This window comes from Ammodytes marinus (genome assembly GCF_949987685.1).
Source record: "Ammodytes marinus genome assembly, chromosome: 3".
NCBI classification, from domain to species: Eukaryota; Metazoa; Chordata; class Actinopteri; order Uranoscopiformes; family Ammodytidae; genus Ammodytes; species Ammodytes marinus.
The window spans coordinates 20,075,282-20,089,856 of NC_137232.1; the positions used below are offsets into that span (position 1 = coordinate 20,075,282).

Here is a 14,575-nt window from a genome sequence, read left to right on the forward strand (position 1 = left end):
AAAAACGCTAAATACATGATATGACATCCTCCTTTTTCCTCCGTGATCTCCTGTCTTTGCCAACCATCAATCTGTTGCCATGGTATCTTATGAAAAACTGAAGATGGGAGAAGGGAGAGCGTCAAGGCTAGCCATCTGCCTTTTCACAAACTTTTTTTTATTGCATCTCAATGATTTCATCTTTGTGATTTGCTTCACCCTTCCTTCGTGTATATACCATTTGCAATTTTTTTAAAGATGTTTTCGGATATATTACAACAAATTTAAATGTAACTATTACATTATTGTACAGCGGATCAATGAATGTATCTTCTGTTTAATCCCGACCGTGAAACCATGATGACTTGTGTTTGACGAAAGACTGGGGAGGATATGAGGTTGAAAATGGGTTGATAAACTATTGTGTGTGTGTGTGTGTGTGTGTGTGTGTGTGTGTGTGTGTGTGTGTGTGTGTGTGTGTGTGTGTGTGTGTGTGTGTGTGTGTGTGTGTGTGTGTGTGTGTGCGTGTGTGTCAGTGCATACGTATATGTAGTGTTTGTGTGTGTGTTACTGTTTTTATCTCTCATATGTGTGGCTGTGTATTGTGATATCCCTGTAGAACACCATTGTGTTAGTTCTGTTGAGATTTTTAAACTGACCAATAAAACATTTATTACAAAAAAATGCTTCTGTTCATGTGTGAAAACACTATAGATGGATTGTCATGAAGTTTGATGCAGAAATTGATGTCGCAGTCAAATGTTATAACTTAATTTAATGCCAGGTCATCAGGTCGAAAATGTAATTTTGTCAATCGGTTTTTGACTGTCGTAGCTGTGGCCCGTGGAGATGTCATTGAGAAGAAAAATAACTTATATAATATATAAATAATATACATTATTTTACCTCCCCCTCTTGGCAGCTAAGGCCCACAAGGCAAGTTTAAAGAAGACATTTATTAAGTGCTTCAGAGTTTTATGGACTAAGAAATCTGCAGGATCGTCAAAGCTGTCATGGTCGAAATAGTCCATTATTCTGTAAAATATGTTCAAGGAATCTGAAAGATAACATGAAAAGTGAAAAGCTTGAAAGTGATTATTAAAGATGAATGGCATAGCACAATTCATTAATTTATGTTTATAAAACGACTACATTCTGACAATCCATTTTAATTCCCTTGAAATTACTAAATATATGCAAAACATTCCCGTCAGCCTTGGCTGAAAGTTGTTTCTAATTAGCATGCTAACAAGCCAAACCATGATAGGGAATCTGGAAAACATTACTGTGATCTTGTTAGCATGCTGATCATAGCACCATGTTAGTTCCATGCCTGACAGAGCTGCTGGCAAGTCTTATGTGATGGAAATTGCCAAAACAGAGCTATCACACACAAAAAACACACAATATTGTGTGATGCAGTAGAATCAATTCTCTGATGGAAAAAACTGTATATGATTTGATGCCATCTTCAGATTGCAGTATTGTGAGAAGACGTGTGAATATGATTTAATGAGAACCTTCATGTAGCTGTAGCTGATATGAAAAGGCTTTTCTTCATGTCTGGGCCCTTCTCTGCTTTATGTGCCACTTGTGTGCAGATCTCATCAGTTGAAGCACTACAGTGTTTTGGCAGGTAGGCAGTCGGATGGCATGGAAAGTGAGATGAACTCCACTGCCTTTGGCAAATGCCCACTGGGTCCCACCAGGATAGGAGGAATATGATAATCCGATGCAATTTAGAAGGGTTCTACCATTTTATGCTTTTAGGCCTGCAGCATGGATTACTGTCTCTGTGGTTTACACACGCGCGCGCACACACACACACACACACACACACACACACACACACACACACACACACACACACACACACACACACACACACACAATAGCTATAGAAACTATTTCTATCATGTATATCAACCGATAGTAAAATGTTCATTTGACCTTAAGACAAGATACACAATTAAAAAAATAAATGTATACATTTTTTGTATAATACCCTTATTGATACATTACATTTATTGATATCAACAAGGTATACTTTAGAACATTTTGAAAGTTTCAATTTGTTTGGTTCTTTGTTTTTTCCAAACAGCATTTCTGTCTTTGTTTGCATAAAAAAGAAGTAAATAATCTCAATTTACACTCTACATCTCAATCATAAATTTGTTCAATTATATTGAATATATAAATTATATTTTAACAGTGAATTTGGCATTCTGGTAAGCTTAATTCGGATTGAATTGTGAAATGCAATACAATGTTGAGTTTCAGATATTACTTTACTGTCATATGCCTGCCATATCATATGTAACATGATTTTAAAATTAAAATAAGGTACGGAATAAGCAACTATAATTAAAAATAGTAACAATAAGTAACTACTAATATTAAAATATTAGCAATATAAATGTTATTCCTACCGTTACCATTTCCAATGTTCCATCATGTTGATTATGTACTGGTCTCAGAAACTCCTCTATCAAATAATTTTTAACTGGCCAGTAGGGTTAACATTACGATGTTAAAACAATGTACATAAAACAAATATCCAGAAATTGGGAATATGCAAATACTTTTAACCTGTCACCTACTTAAAGTTCATTCTCAGCATATGTGAACTAAAACACACAATACACTGTAAGCTGCATATTAATCTAGGATCGCCTTCCAAAATGTCTGTGTTGTACTAGCAGAACCGTACACGTTTTAAACTGAGATCTCACCTCAGCAGGTACATGTGAAAAGAGCCTCCAAATGACAAAGACTGCACAAACATAATACTGAAGGTCAAATATTCAAGCGTAGCTACAGCGTGAAAGAACTGGAAAAATGATAATAATCATCTAGAATAGTGACTCTCAACCAAGGTCTACAGTATGTACCCGAGGAAAAACACAGCGCGATATAAAGAAAACCCCACAAAAACACACAAGATTGAAAATAATATTAATTTATTTGGCAGGGACGATACATATGGGCATTGTTACATTTACACAATATTCAACTGTATGTATACAGGATTTCCAGCCATGGCTTATTTGCCTTATAGTCCTTCTCCCTGGTGATGCTTCTTCTCGTGGATAAAAGGGACAACAAAAAACTCTTATATAAGCAAATAGACAAACAATAAAACAAACTATCACAAAGTCAGTCATTGAATAAACATTTTCTGAAAATAACAAATAAGAACAATGAAAATGTTTATACAATTTATTTTTTAATAAAACAGAATAAACAAGAGAATAAATGAGTGGTCCTAGATATAATGTAATATAAGCCAACGGCAAATAGCAAGATTTAAGCCTCAAGTAAAATGAACCTAGAATTAAAAAATATGAGCAGGTATACAATGCATTTTATATATATTTTAAAATTTTTTATATGATTCAGTCTTTGCTGCAAGTCTTAATAAAATGCTCCATCTAGTGGTCCTAACTGAGAATTGCGGGTCAACTGTGAGGCCCAGTGACTCACATGTGCTGGATGGATTTAGTCATTATTAAAACCACCACAACTTAAAGGTGTGGTGCACATTGTTTAACTACAACTGATATTTGGAACATACAGAATAGGAGTAGCGTTATTACTGTATAAGCAAGTTAAATAGGCTGATGGTGTCAAAAAATTACTTATTTTACATTATCAAAAAACATGTTTGACTTGTCATAGCGAGAAAAGCACTGGTATTACTGATAACATTAATTATGTTTAATTTGTTCTATTCAAGTTTCCCAGTAAGACGTGATAGTGTCACAGTGAGCTGGCAGGCATAATAAAAGGACCCTGAATCTGAAGCAGCTAAACGGAGCTCAGCCATTGCTCATTTAACTATTAACACCAGTGCCTTCACTTTTGCAACAAACTTTTAAAAATGGTTTATTGAACACACTTTACACACTCTCAATCAGGATACCAAAAAGTAATTGAATAAAGTAAAATTGCCTCCTCGGTAGAATGTAAATCAGGTTAAGTGCGTTTTCATATTTAATAATGAAAAAATGATGTATTAATGACTCTGGCCGTGTCCCTGATTGATAAAATGGATTTCCTCGCTGACTCTTTATAGAGCAACACATCTTGGCATACACCAGCTGAACCATCTAAAGAGGAAATTAAATTCCAAATCCTCAGCCATATAACTTTCTTTTTCACCTCCTACTCTCGCTCTCTCTACAAGAAGTCACAACAAAGATAAATCACCTTTATTGCAGTTTTTTTCGCATAAACTGTACAGCACCCAGGAATGTTATTAGCCACCCACCTGCCAGCTCATCTGCCAAGTTAAACCAGGCACATCTTTTCATTTGAATTCATAAATGATATGCTGTTGGCTGTGTTCAAGTTCAGCATTTAACATGTGTTTTTTTTTTATAAATGTCTGAGCAAAATGTTTAATCTGTAATTAAATCAGTTTCTCTGGGCTGGCTCCGAACCAGCTTAGTGACAAGAAATTGAATATGTGGTACTGAATGGAGGAGTAATGACTGAAGTTTCAATTTGTCTTTCTGCTATTCATCATAAGGGATAGAGGTACATTAAACGCAACAGTGTAGTGAGTGTATAATTTATAGCACACGCCTGACATTTTATGTAAATGTAATGCAAATGTTAACACTTTGCACAACTAGAATTATGATCATTTCTACAATGTTTATATCTGCAATGGATTGAATATACAAAAAAATTACCCAAAATGCATCGACTAAAATTGACTGATTCTAAACGACAGCAGCATTCATATTTTGTAACCACTTAAAATAATCTCTGTTCAATGAACTTTTCCAGCAATGGCCATGGGTAAAACCCATTGCAGGCCATGAGTTTACTGTGGGTAGTTGTGCAGCGTTTTGAATGAAAAGCCCCCTGTCATCAGTATAACCAAAATGTGCACAGCGCTTTAACGTTTTGTATTTTCAGCAGATTCCCCAAAACACAAAACTCATCCTCTGTGATTGGTTGTGGCTCAGCATGCCTCATTGTTCCCTCAGCCCGTTTGTTCGCTTGGTTTCCTATGCACAAACAAAACTTTCCTGCCAGCCCGGGCAATATTGGTCCCCTCTGTGCTTTGACAACCCGAAATATTGGAATCTCTGACTTTTTCTGAAAGAGAAAAGGTAAAGGTAGGTCATTCATATTTTAAAATAATAATAATCATGTGTGAAAATGCTAGAGTATATACATGAACGTTTACAATTTGTTTTCCTTTAATGGTTAAATTGAGAGAAAACATTTTTTTATCTACATAAATATCCTGTAAAGTGACTTGTCAAATGGTTGAAAAAACACTTTTTTATGAACTATTGAAACTTCAAACATCATGCCTTTATGGATATACCATTTAATCAAATTGAATACGGAAAAGAAAAAAACTATAGATGTGTTTTGCATTGTTGTATACACTTTTTTCTCTTCAGCTAGTACACTTGGTATCTTTAGGAACCTGCTAGTGTAGGAATAATTTAAAATACATCCTATTTAAAAGATTGACCCACCTTATCAGTCTGACCATGTTATAGATTGATGACTAGTCAAACTGAATGTGTCTCTGTGTTTTTATTTGTTTTGGCCTAATGTTTCTATAATCAGATTTATCTAGCTGCAGCATAACATTTGATATTTAGACATCGTTTTATTCATATCCCAGACTTGCCCCCATGCTCTTTAACAGGAAGTGCCTGCTGTAATTGGTGTAGCTGGGGCCAAGTGTGGCGAGGCCCTGACCTGTTCCGTTTTTCTCCCTGTGTGTCAGTCAGACATTTTCTTTGGTAGGATGTACAGCTTCATGGGAGGTGGGTTGTTCTGTGCCGGAATCGGGAACATACTCCTGATTGTCTCCACGGCAACTGACTACTGGATGCAGTACCGTCACTCCAGCAATTACATGCACCAGGGCCTTTGGCGGTACTGCGTGCCCGGGAAATGCATGGCACACACAGACAGCATTGGTAAGACTCACCGGGTGTCTCCCACTGAATGTGCACAGACAGGCAGGCAGGCAAGTGCAGGCAGGCGGATCCTCATTCATATTCATTAGTCTGCCAACAATCAGGCCGTGAACTTGGCACTTACCCTCATTTACACACTGTTTTTTTCTTTTGGCGCTCTGCTGGGGTAGGCTAGTAAAATATTTAAAAAAAAACACTGATGTTTTTTTTCTATTGTATATGTGCAGTATTACGACATTCCTTCATAGAAATATACAGGTTGTTTTTGGTACTTTTAGGGCATAGTTTGTATATTTCCACCAGTCAAATAGCAATAAAAAAAAGGTTTCCTTTTTAGCCGCCCATTGTCACCAAATCAGGTGCAAATCCATTGCCAAACACTAGATGACAGTGTAGAGCTAGGAAAACATGAATATCAACCTAATATTTACTATCTATGATATCAACTGAGTTTTGAGTATAAAAAAGATGCTAGACTAACTTTTAAAGCGAGACATTGTTTTTTCAAGCACTAGTCAATTTGAGAATATTTGTCAAATTTTCTTCCATAACATGTCTTCTTTCAAACAAAAAGTCCAAAATGCACACTCAGGTGTTTATTTTACTAAACCTTGTCTGTCTGCATCTGTATAATTCTCCTATATTTTTAATTCTCTTGACTAAAAATCGCAACTTCTAAAGCACTTAGGCCTACGTCATCAACTAAACTTTCCATTGTCGTGAGCACTATTCTGAAGGTAATACAGAAGGATGTGTTCATATGTTGTTAATTGTCTGATTATGAGACATTTTGTTCTTACAAAAAACACTTTAAGACCTGTTATACTGTAGTATTTTTTTTCTCATGGAAAAAGTATATCCAAAATCTATTCTGTGAAAACTTTGGACACTCACATGTTGTAAAAATTAAATAAAGATTTTAACCGTGGCTTTATGAATAAACAAAAGTGTAATACAAAAGATAATAGTTTTAATGTTAGTAATCAACTGGCAAACGCTCATGATGATTCAATCTAAAAGCTAAAAATTGTACCCTATTCAACTGAAGTGACTCGCCTTAAGTTTGTTCTATCAGGTCTCATGCTCTCCTTGTCTCTCACTGTGTGCAGCGTACTGGGATGCCACCCGGGCCTTCATGATTCTCTCCCTGCTCGCTTGTTTCATTGGCATTGTGATCGGAGTCATGGCCTTCATCCACTATTCCTCCTTTGACGGGTTTGACAAGACCTTTGCTGCCGGCATCCTCTTCTTCATCTCCTGTAAAGCTTCTCCTACACAAGATTACACACATGATGCAGTAAAGACTGTGATTGGTTAGAACTAATGGTTTCATCTCTTGCACAGGCTTCTTTGTGTTGTTGGCCATGGCTGTCTACACAGGAGTGACAGTGAACTACTACGGCAAACGCTATGGCAGCTGGCGGTTCTCCTGGTCCTATATAATGGGCTGGGTGGCAGTGGTGCTCACATTCTTCTCAGGTATGCATCCTACCGAACCTGGATGTACCCTTACATAATTCTGATATTCTTTTCTTAATAATCTGATTATTATTTGTCTAGGTATCTTCTACATGTGTGCCTACCGGATGCACGAATGCCCAAGAAACTCTAACTCACGCTGACCTGCCAAAGACTTCCAACTCACACACATTAGAATCAGAAATACTCTATAGATCCCCAGGGAAAGCTGGGTAATCAGCACTGGTCCATAACACATAGACCAAGAGGAACCAATCAACGCCCCTATGAACTTTCCAACTATTTCCTAACCCTAACCTGAATATTCACGAAAGAGCAAAATAAATGATAAAAAAATAATTTAATTGTTGTGTGTGTTGTCTCTAAATGAATACAATATATATATATATAAATGTAATAATGCAATACAGTATAAAAGTAGAGGTGCTTAATACTGTCTTTGAAGCCCGCTGATACAGCTCCTTGAATGTGGGTGTAGCCATGGACATATAAAGAAAGGGGTGTAGCCAATTCATTAAGTGATAATTATCTTCTATCAAGAGGAGAAAGTGTTGTTCACAGATGCATTCATGAGTGTCATAGTACAATACTCATCAGCTGAGTGTGTAATGTTAAATCAATTACTTGATTCACAAAACTACTTAGATCTTAATACTTCACACAATCCACTAGGTGGATCAAAATAATAATTAGATTTTATTGTAATTGTTATAATTAAGGGAAATGAAAAGATGAGAGGGTCTTAATTCAAAATATTTTTTATTTTGTCTTATTTCAGCCACATTACCAACTCAGAAAGAAAAACACTATGATCATGCAAACATTAACTGGTTTATTTGAACGCAACACAGTTTTCCAAAAAGACTTCTAATTTTAAAAAAGCCACAGTGGAAAAATTGCCTTTAGCCCAGCCCAGCATACAAAAATTACCAAACAAATCCCGAAATAGGCATGGTGAATGGTTCTGAGTGGAACGATTTAGATGACTGTGATATCATGAGTGAGGTCAGCTTCACACTAGTGTCAAAAGAACAAAGCTCATGCATGTCTAGACAAGCTTTAGTTTAGTCGACCTCCTCGATGGTGGGGCCGGATGATCCTCCGCCTCCAGGAGCAGCTCCAGCTCCAGGGAAGCCACCTGGCATACCGCCTGGCATGCCCCCCGGCGCCCCACCTGCATCCTGGTACAGCTTGGTCATGACTGGGTTACACAACTTCTCCAGTTCCTTCTGCTGGTGCTCAAACTCCTCTTTTTCTGCAGACTGAGAAAAGAAGGAAAAACAAGAGAAATATTATAATATCAATCTCACGCCTGCCCGACATTTTGTTCTTAAACAAACAATCACTAAACTGGACTTAGCTTCCAATTCATACCTGGTTTTTATCCAGCCAGGCGATGACCTCAGTGCATTTGTCCAGAATCTTCTGTTTGTCCTCGTCGCTGATCTTGCCCTGCAGCTTCTCGTCCTCCACAGTGGACTTCATGTTGAAGGCGTAAGACTCCAGACCGTTCTTAGCAGACACCTTGTCTCTCTGCACATCATCCTCACCCTTGTACTTCTCTGCGTCCTGGACCATCCGCTCAATGTCCTCCTTGCTCAAGCGACCTGGTGGATTTTAATTAAAAAGAACACAAGGCTTAATACCATTGCCTCAAATGTCAGATGTTGTATACTGTACAGTGTTAAGGAACTTTCTGAGTTTACCTTTGTCGTTGGTGATGGTGATCTTGTTCTCCTTCCCAGTGCTCTTGTCGGCCGCAGACACGTTCATGATGCCGTTGGCGTCGATATCAAAGGTGACCTCAATCTGAGGAACCCCTCGGGGTGCGGGGGGGATACCAACCAGCTCAAATTTCCCCAAATGGTTGTTGTCTTTGGTCATGGCTCTTTCCCCCTCAAACACCTGCAGACATCATGTCAAATCAACCCATCAATAACATATTTATTTGAAAAGTAGTGTTTTTTACTAAATAAAGATATATATATAAAAAAAAAGAAGGTAGTCGTACCTGAATGAGCACCCCAGGCTGGTTGTCTGAGTAGGTGGTAAAAGTCTGGGTCTGCTTTGTGGGAATGGTAGTGTTCCTCTTGATGAGAACAGTCATGACGCCTCCAGCAGTCTCGATGCCCAGAGACAAGGGAGTCACATCCAGCAGCAGCAGGTCCTGCACGTTCTCAGACTTGTCCCCGGACAGGATGGCTGCCTGCACAGCTGCACAACAAAAAGAGGGAATTTGAGTTTTACATCTGCAGCTAATTTTTTGTTCAATGAATTATTTCAATAGTTCACTGCTACATTTAAGAACAATAAAGGGGTTCTACCTGCACCGTAGGCCACTGCTTCGTCAGGGTTGATGCTCTTATTGAGCTCCTTCCCATTGAAAAAGTCCTGCAGCAGCTTCTGGATCTTGGGAATACGGGTGGAACCTCCCACCAAGACAATCTCGTGGACTTGAGCCTTGTCCATCTTGGCGTCGCGGAGAGACTTCTCCACAGGCTCCAGCGTTCCTCGGAACAGGTCTGCGTTGAGCTCCTCAAAGCGGGCCCTGGTAATGGAGGTGTAGAAATCCACTCCCTCGTACAGAGAATCGATTTCGATGCTGGCCTGAGTGCTGGATGACAAGGTGCGCTTGGCCCTCTCGCAGGCCGTGCGCAGGCGACGCACCGCCCTCTTGTTGTCGCTGATGTCCTTCTTGTTCTTGCGCTTGAACTCGGCGATGAAGTGGTTGACCATGCGGCTATCAAAGTCCTCTCCACCCAAGTGTGTGTCTCCTGCTGTGGACTTGACCTCAAAGATGCCATCTTCAATAGTCAGGATGGAGACGTCAAACGTGCCACCGCCCAGGTCAAAGATGAGGACGTTTCTTTCAGCTCCAACCTGTAATTTGAAATGATTTCATTTCTAAATTGTAGTTCTTTTCACAAGAGTGTTGACTACATCTAATTTCAGCAAGCACTTGTATATATAAAAACCGTACCGTAAAGGCCATAAAGCAATTATTAGTGTCATCAATAAAATGCAGTTCACTACAATACACTTAAAACATGTATATTGTATAAAGCTGCAGCCTAACAATTATTTTACCTTTTTGTCCAGGCCGTAAGCAATGGCAGCAGCAGTTGGTTCATTGATGATACGAAGAACATTCAGCCCAGAAATGGTCCCTGCGTCTTTGGTGGCCTGGCGCTGAGAGTCATTGAAGTAGGCAGGCACAGTCACTACAGCATTTGTTATGGTCTGCAAGAAGGAAGGGATTTCAAGTTACTAATATATTTGTGAGCCTCTCAACATTAATAAACCGTTTAAGTTAAATTAGAGCTCAGAGATCTTTTGTCCACTAGTACACCACAACTTTTACATGGTTCTCTTACCTTCCCAAGGTAGGACTCTGCAATCTCCTTCATTTTAATAAGCACCATGGAGGAGATCTCTTCTGGGTAAAAGGCCTTGGTCTCACCCTTGTACTCCACTTGCAGTTTAGGGCGTGTAGCATCATCGATGACTGTGAATGGCCAGTGCTTCATGTCCGCCTGGACGACGCTGTCATCAAAGCGACGTCCAATGAGACGTTTTGCATCTGAAGGACAACATACATAAATTAGCAGGGACATCAGAGTTAACCGATCATACTTGACTTGAAAAAAAAAATTCTCATACCGAATACTGTGTTGGTGGGGTTCAGGGCCACCTGATTCTTGGCTGCATCCCCAATAAGCCTCTCTGTGTCGGTGAAGGCAACATAACTGGGTGTGGTCCTGTTTCCCTGGTCATTGGCAATGATCTCGACTTTGCCGTGCTGAAACACGCCTACACAGGAGTAGGTGGTGCCCAGGTCAATGCCCACTGCTGGTCCCTTGGACATGGTTCCTGATAATACAAAAGAATGAACAACGGTTAATCCCATATTGGCACTTGACTGAAAATCTGGGTGTAACAGATGAGTAACATAAGCCCTTCTTAAGCACTGTGGTAGGTTACCATGATGACGCACATTTATAGTATGGGGTAATGAGGCTATTATCAGGGTCGGAGCAACTCAAGTGCACGTCGCAACACAGAAGTGAAGCTCAACAGCACCTGTTTTCAAGACTCCCACGTTTGACAGCTTGACAACGGCTACATTTATTATGGCAACCACAGACAACACAGGAGAGGATTACTGTGGCCTTTTCGTAAAATATCATTATTATTTTAACAAAGAACTGAGATGTTTGTTGTTTAGTTAAGAGTTCATCAAAAGAAAATATGATACACTTGTGTGAATCCTTTAAAAATATAACAGGTTTGCTGCTGTTCTTTCCCTCATATAAAGAGTTTGAGACAGAAAATGTCTAATACATTCATATTAGATTCCAAGGTAGAACCTTTACTGGGTTTACTTGAGATAACCATATAAGCCTTGGGAAATGAGCTGATGGAGTAAAGACTTGTTCCTACTCTAACCAATTTATCAAGATGACTCAGCATGCAGTCACTTCTTGGAACAGGCCCTGTGTTTACTGTTGCTACAGTAGCACACCATCATATACTGTAATGGTAGCCTTGTGTTAAGGCACATGGGAGGTCATTATAGCGACTAACCCAGCAATGCTTCGCATACTCTGGAAAAGCATAGAGGGGGTGCATGATGAGGGGCGGGGGGGGGATGCTCTGATGATTCAAAAGGTTTTAGTTACTAAAATGCTAATTCAAACTTAAACAATCTGTACATTTGAGTTGATTGAGATTTTAGTTGATCTGAAAAGAAAAAGTTTTTGCAACTACATAATCACTTTTCAATCTCCCTTGGGGTTTGGGTTATAAAGAAATAAAATAAATCAAGACAAAATGTTACATCATGTCAGAAATATGAGGAAACTTACCTTGTTATAGAGTTCCCTTGTCAAGATAGCAAGAGAGTAGCCTATTGTGTGTTTTGAGTGTTTGTCAGTTCAAAGTCTAACGTTCACTTTTAAGTTACACAACAGAAACCAATGCGGAAACAGGCACGTGTATCTATGGCTATTCTAGATAAGATAATTGTGAAATTCAACTGGTTGCCAAGCGGTTTGTGCTCTATGCTAAGGCATAAGCTGCTGATTATGCTGAGGGCGTGTCACGTCATGTATTGGGTTGGGTTGAGAACTTTCTGGACTGTTCCTTTCACTTCCTTAGCACTCCCATAGCATGCAGGCCGGTGAAATGTGCATCACTAGGCCTACATAGCTTCTTTTTACAATAGTATCCAGCTGCAGCCCCGGAGAACAATACTGAGTCGGGGCGGGAGTACTGAGTCGGGGCGGAAGAAAATACAAATAAATCTCGAACGTTATTTAGACAAATTATATTGTTTTGGGGATTAAGTTCAGGCATCACAGCTGGGTGGTTAGGGCAAAGGGATAGGGAGAGGTTATAAAATATATATATAGAACATTAGATTATGTTCAGGCATCACAGCTGGGTGGTTAGGGTTAGGGCAAGGGGACAGGGAGAGGTTAGAATATAGATAGAACGTTAGATTAGCCAAGGCGCTAGCTCCACTCGGCTAACGGAACACCGCGGCGGCCATCTTGAGAAGGTCATGTCAAACAATAAAAAAGACCGCAGACCGATAGGCTACTAGCCCCGACACAGTACTCACGGCCCGACTCAGTATTGTTCTCCTGGTCTGCAGCTAGACTCTACTCTCTTTTTAAGCAACTTTGCGAAGGCAAATCTTTTGAGTAGAGTCTCGCTGCAGCCCCGGAGAACAACACCCTGGCGGGACATAACACCCAGGCGGGGCGGAAGTACTGTGGTTGGGCGGAAGTGGTGTGACAGCGTGATTTTTTTTACTAGTTAGCTTAATTTCAGCGATAAATACGTTTATTTGTCTAAATAAGGAATAATTATTTAGGTAACTTCCGCCCCGTTTGGGTGTTATGTCCCGTCAGGGTGTTGTTCTCCGGGGATGCAGCTGGATACTATTGAATCTTTTGATCGCAAGACGCGTCTCATTTATCAGAGGAAGGAACCAACCGTGTTAGCACGTCCATGCGTTAGCATCGTCATTTCTTACCGGTTGTGAGTCACGTACAACGTTAGCTTTAATGTTAAACACACGTCGAAAAGATTAGCCTGACCATGTACAACGATATTACAAAAGATTACCTTATAAGTTTCAGTGTATGACGTTATTGTAAAATAACGTGCCGGTTTCAAACAGACGCCAACACGTGACAGAAATGTAACGTAAATGTAACGTCTTTCTCAGCCTCACCTTCCGGAATAAGTTACGACAAAATCTATAGGCTACTCACCTCCGTTAAGTTGAGAATGTGTCGTAAAAGTATCTGTTTTTAATACTGCAAGCTGGCTTCACCCTGAGCAAGCGTCGGTCTGATGGGTCCCTGATCCGTGCTGAGAGTGAGTGGGAGCGGAAGCACCTCTTCCACTACATCCCCCTCAGAACCATCTAGAACACAGGAGGAGCAACGCTGCCCAATCACCAACCGTCCTTTCGCTGCTTCCGTCTGTGGTCCAATTAAAAAACACCATTTGTGTTGCCAACTTAGCGATTTTGTCGCTATATTTAGCGACTTTTCAGCCCCCCTGGCGATTTTTTTTTTCAAAACAGTGACAAGCGACAAATCTAGCTTTTTTTCTGGTGTTATTGGTGACTTTTTCGCCAAAGCAAGTATCACTTTTAACGCTTCTCAACGAGCAGCGGGAGCCTCCACGGCCCTTCCCCCTTCCCAGAGCACTGACAGGCGGTCCTCGCGCAGCAGCCCCTCCCAGCTGCGGTCAGAGCAGGAGATACACACCTCTCCGCTCTTGTGTTCCGTTAGCATCCCTATTAGCAGTTGTATTAGTAGCTTCCCCCCTCTTCTACAGTCTATAAGAGTAGTGCAATTCAAAATGTCATGCAGTGCTTTTTCAAACTATGAGCGTATGATTACTGCTAGACTTAACATTATCACGTTGGTTGTTTATGCGATTGTCACGTTCATAACACTAGAACCTCACCTATTCAAATATTACTGTATAAAACCCGTCTACAAATATGCAAATTAGGCGATGACGTCATCTGGCGACTTCTAGCGACTTTTTGGACAGCCAATAGCTACTTTCCTTACTGAAGAGTTGGCAACACAGCAGTTGCTACCAAGATTTTAGGCTAGCCTATTATTATATATCTGATC

General features: G+C 39.9%; 2 protein-coding genes across 2 annotated transcripts; one reads left to right on the forward strand and one right to left on the reverse strand.

Annotated features, from left to right (window-relative positions):
- Positions 1-5,758: 5,758 nt before the first annotated feature.
- lim2.3 (lens intrinsic membrane protein 2.3) lies at positions 5,759-7,555 on the forward strand (the record flags this gene model as incomplete). The annotated part of the gene is made up of 4 exons (XM_080025187.1): positions 5,759-5,933; positions 7,043-7,192; positions 7,278-7,412; positions 7,494-7,555. 4 exons carry the CDS (start codon positions 5,759-5,761, stop codon positions 7,553-7,555), a joined length of 522 nt encoding a protein of 173 aa, XP_079881313.1.
- Positions 7,556-8,154: 599 nt separating this feature from the next.
- hspa8b (heat shock protein family A (Hsp70) member 8b) lies at positions 8,155-13,850 on the reverse strand. Its single transcript, XM_080025259.1, has 9 exons — positions 13,694-13,850; positions 11,073-11,282; positions 10,787-10,992; positions 10,500-10,652; positions 9,737-10,292; positions 9,424-9,626; positions 9,119-9,317; positions 8,787-9,019; positions 8,155-8,674 (listed from the first exon to the last, which is right to left on the reverse strand). The coding sequence occupies exons 2-9, from the start codon at positions 11,275-11,277 to the stop codon at positions 8,477-8,479; spliced, it is 1,953 nt and encodes a 650-aa protein (XP_079881385.1). The 5' UTR covers positions 11,278-11,282; positions 13,694-13,850; the 3' UTR covers positions 8,155-8,476.
- Between the last annotated feature and the right edge of the window lie 725 nt (positions 13,851-14,575).

Coding starts and splice junctions, on each gene's coding strand:
- hspa8b (XM_080025259.1), bottom strand. CDS start 11,277: ATGTCCAAGGGACCAGCAGTGGGCATTGACCTGGGCACCACCTACTCC. Junction 9,627..9,736: donor AGCAGTGGCCTACGGTGCAG/GTAGAACCCCTT, acceptor TTTGTTGTGCAG/CTGTGCAGGCAGCCATCCTG. Junction 9,020..9,118: donor CACCATCACCAACGACAAAG/GTAAACTCAGAA, acceptor AAAATCCACCAG/GTCGCTTGAGCAAGGAGGAC.